The sequence below is a fragment of the Columba livia genome, chromosome 6 (assembly GCF_036013475.1).
Source record: "Columba livia isolate bColLiv1 breed racing homer chromosome 6, bColLiv1.pat.W.v2, whole genome shotgun sequence".
Lineage (NCBI taxonomy): Eukaryota > Metazoa > Chordata > Aves > Columbiformes > Columbidae > Columba > Columba livia.
In genome coordinates this window covers 41,273,625-41,281,024 of record NC_088607.1, presented here as the reverse complement: position 1 = coordinate 41,281,024, position 7,400 = coordinate 41,273,625, and the positions used below count along the sequence as shown (strand labels likewise).

General features: G+C 44.6%; 1 protein-coding gene across 1 annotated transcript; it reads right to left on the bottom strand.

Annotated features, from left to right (window-relative positions):
* Positions 1-268: 268 nt before the first annotated feature.
* On the bottom strand, positions 269-6,746 carry LOC135579824 (protein NYNRIN-like). Its single transcript, XM_065068201.1, has 2 exons — positions 6,211-6,746; positions 269-4,688 (listed from the first exon to the last, which is right to left on the bottom strand). The coding sequence occupies exon 2, from the start codon at positions 3,936-3,938 to the stop codon at positions 1,326-1,328; it is 2,613 nt and encodes an 870-aa protein (XP_064924273.1). The 5' UTR covers positions 3,939-4,688; positions 6,211-6,746; the 3' UTR covers positions 269-1,325.
* Positions 6,747-7,400: the final 654 nt, after the last annotated feature.

Sequence of the window (7,400 nt, the reverse complement as noted above, 5' to 3'; positions counted from 1 at the left end):
TGTGGAAGCACAGTATAAAAACCATCCTTATGGAGAGATCTGCCTATTTTAGGCTTAGTCTAAGTGTCTCAAGTAGCCGGTGTATTTGCTTGGGCCTAATCCATACGGTCTTATGGCTTTCCTCGTAGTCCGAGGACAAATGTGCTAGAAAATATAAAGCAAAAAAATGTCCTGCAGCCTAGCCTTGCTTTGCCTGTCCTTGCCTGTCCTTGCCTTGCCTTATTTCCTTCTCATCCTTGACAAAAAAGGTCGTAGGTAGGCGCTGGGTAGAGACTCGAACTCTTGTGGGTTACTCTGAGCAGTATTTATTGTAGAAGATTCACAGGAACAGCAGCGTTGGGTCACCTCCTCAGAGAGTGACAATCATACAGCAGTATAACTAGTCATTATACAGGGTTCTAACAGGTATTATGCAACTAAACAAAATCTATCACTGTCTATCACTGTCGATATCTATCACTGTCGATATCCTCAGGTTCCTTCCGTTCCAGTGGTCTGCAGGTTCCACTTCTTCTTTCTTGGCAAGTACAGAACGACAGGTCATCGGGTCGCAGGGCTAGCTTCTTTTGAAGTTCCACCTGTCTCATTTGTTATCCATAGTTCACCAGTCTAGCATAGAAATCAGCAACCCTAAGAATAGCATTTATCAATGTCTTAACTAAGGGTACAAAGCAAGCATAAGGTAACCACGCTTATGGTTCTGGGTAAGGACTATACAGGGGACAAGCTGAGACTTTCAGCCTTAGCAGCACAGCTTATAACACTGATATAGGCCTAAAATCCTAATTTCCTATTTTCCTACAACAGTCCCCCATTTTCTCTTTAAAATTTCCCAATTTACTGATAACGATAATAAAGCTTCTGTTGATTCAAGAGATTACAGCAACAATTACAAAACATTGACATACATTGAATCAAAACAAAAATGATCACAAAGACAGCTACAATGACAATGACAATCATCAAAATCTTCTTCACTAACGTTTCGAGATCAGGAAACCAGGAAGTCATCCATTGCCACAGGTCTGCGACACCCCAGTTAGCGTCATCTCGTTGAATTTGCTGCATAACATGACTAACTTTCCAGATTTTATCCACTTCAGTTATCAATTGCTTACTCTGATCGATATACATACAGCAACTGGAGTTTAGCATGGTACAGACACCTCCTTGCGAAGCTAACAGGATGTCTAAAGCCATTTGATTCTGTAAAACAATCTGAGATAGGTTACGCAATTCTTGAATTTCTGCTGTCACTCCTTGATACCAATGCATATAATTTCTGATCCGAGTAAAACTGTTTTGCAGATAGAGCAAGTACTGCGTTACTGCCTCGTCCCCTTCCAGGAGGGCAGTTTTGGCAGACATAAAGGTAAACGGAACTGCCAAAACTCGCCCGAACAAAACTTCAACAGGCTGAGTTTAGTAGTAGCATGAGGAGTTGTACGAAGATCCCATAAAACAAGCGGTAATGCTTCAGGCCATTTGAGACCTGTGTCTGCAGTGACTTTTGCCAAACGATCTTTAATAGTGCGATTCATCCGCTCTACCTGTCCAGAAGATTGTGGATGGTAGGGCGTGTGAAAGGCAGCCTGTATATCAAGAGCAATATAAACTTGCATTAGAACAGCAGCAGTAAAGTGCGGTCCCCTATCAGAATCAATAATTTCAGGGATACCGTACCTCGGAATGATATCACGAAGCAGGGTCTTAACCACAATTTTCGAATCGTTCTTGCGAGTAGGAAAGGCTTCCACCCAGTGCGAAAGTTGATCAACAATAACAAGAATGTACTTATATCCCATAGAAGGGGGGAGTTCTGTGAAATCAATTTGCAGTTTCTGGAAAGGAAAGTAAGCAGGCGGCCGCTTGCCAGGGACTGTTGTGACCTTTGTGACCCCATATTTCTTGCAAAGAGTACAAGAGTCAGTCAGGCGTTTTGCAGCACTGTAAACTCCAGGCGCTGCCCACAACTGTTGGATTTTAGAAGCTACAGCTTCAGGCCCCCCATGAGTACGATCGTGAATCCAGCGAGTTAGAGGAAGGACATACCTCATAGGCAATAAGGGTTTATCACCTAGTTTCCAGATGCTGTCCTGTTGCGTTGCTTCCCAGCGTTTCCATTTGTTGAGCTCTTCTTCATCCAGTTCATCATAAAGGGCAGGACCAACGGGAAAAGGAAGAAGGGTAGCAACCACAGTTGTAGCAGGAGATGCATCGTGGACTGCTGCCGCTCTCGCCGCGGAGTCGGCCAAGGCGTTGCCATGAGCGAAAGAATCAAGGCGTTTAGTATGAGCAGGAATGTAAATAACAGCAATTTCTCGTGGTTCCTGGATAGCGAGCAGCAAATCATGAATTAATTGTCCATGAGCAATAGTACGACCGGCGGAGGTCAAAAAACCTCGTTCTTTCCAAAGTGCGCCAACAGAATGACAAATGCCAAAAGCGTACTTAGAGTCTGTATAGATATTAACTTGGAGACCTTTAGCAAACGTTGCAGCACGAGTCAAGGCAATTAGTTCTGCGGCTTGTGCTCCAAGTGCTGGAGAGAGAGGTTCAGCAAAAAGTACGCGATTTTCAGTGGCAACAGCAAAACCAGTAAAACGCTTACCATGCAGATAGTAACTTGATCCGTCTGTGAACAGGTTAAGGTCAGGGTGGGTGAGAGGAACATCTTGCAAATCTTCTCTGGTTTTAGAATAAGTGGTGACGAATTGCACACAGTCGTGTGGGTCATTGGAAAGGTGCACCTCAGGTAGAAGGGTAGATGGGTTCAAGGGTTTTGACCGTTTTAAAGAGATATTATCGGTCAGTAACAGGATGGCTTCGTATCGATGTGTGCGCTGCGGTGAGAGAGACTTGGTAGCATATCGGGTTAGTAAAAGTTCAACTTCATGAGGCACGGCAACAATCAATTTGTGACCCAGAACAAGTGGGCGAACTTTTTCCACTAATTCCACAGCTGCTGCTACTGATCTAAGGCAATGTGGCGACCCTTTGATAACTGGGTCAAGAGCAACTGAATAATAACCCACAGGTCTTTCATAGGGTCCATGAGGTTGTACTAGGACCCCCTTTGCAATGCCACCCTTCTCGGTAGCATACAAAGTGAAAGGTTTAGAGTAATTTGGCAGGCCTAAAGCTGGGGCTGTGACTAAGGCTTGCTTCAAAGATGCAAAGGCATCGGACAATTCTGGCGTCCAGACAATTGGCTCTGGAGCTTTGTCCTTTGTAGTTTCAATAAGTGGTCTAGCTAGTTCGCTAAACCCTAAAATCCATGGTCGACAGAACCCAGCTTGGCCAAGGAAAGCTCTCATTTGTTTTTTAGTAACAGGTGGTGTAATTTGAAGAATAGCGTTGATTCTGTCGGGATCAATCTTTCGAACTCCTCCTGCTAAAACAAAGCCCAAATATTTTACCTCTGGTTCACAGAATTGTAACTTAGCTAATGAGGCACGATGACCCTTATGATATAGTCGAATGCAAAGGTGCTCTGTATCAATTGCACAGGCCTCCCAAGTTCGGCTAGCAACAAGCAAATCATCAACATATTGAATCAGTGCAGATTTGTTTGGCAATTCAATATCTTGGAGATCATATTTGAGAATTTGCGAAAATAAGGTAGGGGAAGCAGTAAAGCCTTGAGGGAGCCGAGTCCAAGTCAATTGGCGACCTTCCCAAGTGAAGGCAAACAAAGGTTGGCTTTCTTCTGCTACAGGTATGCTAAAGAAAGCTCCTGTCAGATCTAAAACAGTGTACCAGTGCGCCCAAGATGGAATTTCGGTTAAAATTAAACTTGGATCTGGTACAACTGGGTGCGGAGCTTCAACATAATCGTTGATAGCCCGTAAATCTTGTACAAAACGGTACTCAGGATCTCCATCCTCATCTAGTCGATTTTTACTAACTGGAAGAATTGGGGTATTAAATGGACTCATAATAGGTTTTAGAATCCCTTCATCGAGAAAGGTTTGAATTTGTTTTCGCAAACTCGGTAATGCAACAGCTGGTATTGGATATTGCTTAATAGCAGGAGGGGGACCACCTTTAGTTTTAATAACAACCGGCAGCGCAGACTTCAAAAGACCAATATCTTTAGTTGTACGACTCCAAAGTCCAGAAGGGACATTCCGCAATTCCCAGGGAATGGCCACTTCTTTCTTCGGAGTATGATCTAGAGTGAAAACACTTCCAATAAAAATCAATTTAGCTTTACCTTTACCATAGGTCAATTGAGTACCAAACTCTTGTAAGACATCTCATCCCAGCAAAGAAGTCGGTGCCCCCGGTGCAACAATAAAGCGAGCCCATGTAACTTTATCGCCTAAAGTAACAGGGAGTGGTTTAGAGAGGGCATGGTTAAGCACAGAGCCTGTAACACCCTTGATAGCAATCATTTCCTGCGATGTTTGTGGCACATCAAAGTTGAGAAGCGAGAGTGTAGCCCCAGTATCTACTAAGAAAGAGACTGATTTTCCATTAACATCAGCTAAGACATGGCCTGTAGAGGAAATTTCTAAGGTCATTATGCAATGCTTACTGAGAGTAGCTACGACGATATGGAGGCGGCGGAGCAGAAGGGGCGTCAGTAATACCACCAAGTTGACTACCAGCAGTGGCAGCAGGTGCAGGTAGAGTAGCTCCTGGTTGATATTGGGGTCGCAACGGGCATTCACGTTGCATGTGTCCTAAATTACCACACCAAAAACAGGTTAATTGCATTGCGTCATTCGTAGGGTTGGTAACAGCAGGGTTTGTAACAGGGAAAGAACCCCCCATGGGTGGAAAGGAACTTCCCATCCCGATTCCTCTGCCGAGGAGTCCCCGGCCCCGAGGGAAGCGAGCTCGGAATACCCCTCGGACTCCTCGGGGATACCCACGTCCCCGAGTTGCAGAAACCCCCTGAGCTATGGCTACAGCTAGTAAGTTCATATCTTCCTGTCTTTCTCTCCGATACCGTCTTCGTTCGACCTCACGTTCTTTCTCCTGCCGAAGGCGCTCAGCCTCCCTTTCTAATTGTAGCTTACGTTGTTACTCTTCTGTACGGCCGTTATACACAAAATTAGCAACAGAGAGAACTTTTTGTAAATTCTCTGCTTGCCAGCCAGGCATATGTTTTTGAAAATGTTTTCGAATATCAGGGGCTGACTGATTGACAAAAATGCTAATAGCCAATGATTCCTGAAAATTATCTTCGGTCATTCCTCCATACTGTATTAAAGCTTTTCTTAAGCGGTGCCAAAAGTCTCCCGGGTGTTCATCAGGAGCCTGTTGGCACTCTGTAACTTTTGACCAATTAGTCACTTTTTCATCACACTTTCGAATTGCTTCAATCAGATTATCAATTGCAACTAAATAGGTAGCTTTTTGGTCTTCCTCATGTAAATTCCAATTTGGATCTTGTTCTGGCCAGGGATTACGTCCCTGTGTCTGTTCAGCCAATTCTTTATCTTTAGCCAGGATTTTTTGTTTTTCCTCATGTGTAAATAATTTGGACAAAAGTGTTTGCATATCATTCCAGCTGGGAGAGTAATCTCGGGCAATAGTTCGAATTATTTTAGAGCATCGCTCCGCGTCATCACGGAGTCGCGGCATTTTATCATGCCAGAGTAAAAGATCACCTGGTTTCCAGGGGTAATGTGTAGTTACCCTGAGAAGCGGTGGCTGGTTGCCAGCGTTACTACGACCAGCTCTGGGATTAGCCACATAGGATAAAGTCATAGGGAAAATACCTGCAGGTGAATCAGTTTTGGGCTTAGAATTGTCACTTATTTCATCATCCAGATAAGCAAGTAGTTGGTCTTTATTCATGCTCTTCTGGAGTTGTTTTCGTTTTCGTATATCAGCATAGTCAAACCACAAATACAAATAGTCCATTTGTTGGGGCTGGCGGTCCTCCAGGATTTTACGGAGAGACTGCAATTTAGTTTCTTCAAATGAGCCATAAATCGGCCACTGATCATCAAGAGAAGCCCCAGCCACTCTGCTTATAAAAGGCCAATCATCTTGGCAGAGGGCAATTAATCTTTTTATGTGCAACCCTGCGGTTCCTGACAATCTTCCCCAATTTGAAATCATTTCAGCCAAAGGAGTATTTTTAGGAACTGAGGGTCCAGCCCCCATCCTTGTAAATATATTTAGAGACTTGAACTCTAATAAAAATATAAAGAAAAGAAACAAATCGGGAGAACAGGAGAGACTCGAACTCACCTGTCCCTGGCCAGGTCCCGTTGTTTCAGTTTATGCTGCAGAGTCCCATCTGTGGGGTGCCAACTGAAAAAAAAGGTCGTAGGTAGGCGCTGGGTAGAGACTCGAACTCTTGTGGGTTACTCTGAGCAGTATTTATTGTAGAAGATTCACAGGAACAGCAGCGTTGGGTCACCTCCTCAGAGAGTGACAATCATACAGCAGTATAACTAGTCATTATATAGGGTTCTAACAGGTATTATGCAACTAAACAAAATCTATCACTGTCTATCACTGTCGATATCTATCACTGTCGATATCCTCAGGTTCCTTCCGTTCCAGTGGTCTGCAGGTTCCACTTCTTCTTTCTTGGCAAGTACAGAACGACAGGTCATCGGGTCGCAGGGCTAGCTTCTTTTGAAGTTCCACCTGTCTCATTTGTTATCCATAGTTCACCAGTCTAGCATAGAAATCAGCAACCCTAAGAATAGCATTTATCAATGTCTTAACTAAGGGTACAAAGCAAGCATAAGGTAACCACGCTCATGGTTCTGGGTAAGGACTATACAGGGGACAAGCTGAGACTTTCAGCCTTAGCGGCACAGCTTATAACACTGATATAGGCCTAAAATCCTAATTTCCTATTTTCCTACAACAATCCTGTTCTCTGTCCCATCCTCTCTCACTAACCCCTCGTCTGGCTGCATGTCTCGTCTTTCCTTTTTTATCACTCTCCTACTTCCTCCCTCTTTTCCTGCAATTCCTCCATCTCACTCCTGCAGCCCAACACTACTTTTTATTCTTCGTTCCCTTTCTCCCGCTCCCTTCGCTTTCTCCCTCTGTCCCATATCTTTCTTCCCGACTTGTCTTTTCGAGACTTTGGGCCAAATTGGCCCCAAGTCTGGGCATGGTTTGACCAATTTTCAGAGGCCTGGCTGGTGACAGCAGGGACAGCAGGCAGTGACAGGCCCGGGGCTGACAGGCTCCCCATCCCCTAGGGGGCGCCTGGCTGCCACACCCAGCTGACATAGAACCTTTGTCACAATGCCCGCTACCGTGGCGAGTATTTGGTGACTCTGCAGGTGACAGGGACAATGCAGGACTTGGTGTCAGCTCAGCAATTTCTCACTTCCCCAAAGAAGCGGAATTGTGCAAATTACTGCCTTTGCTCTTGAAAGGATATCATCAGGTGGGTGTTTTGGTGTCATACACTG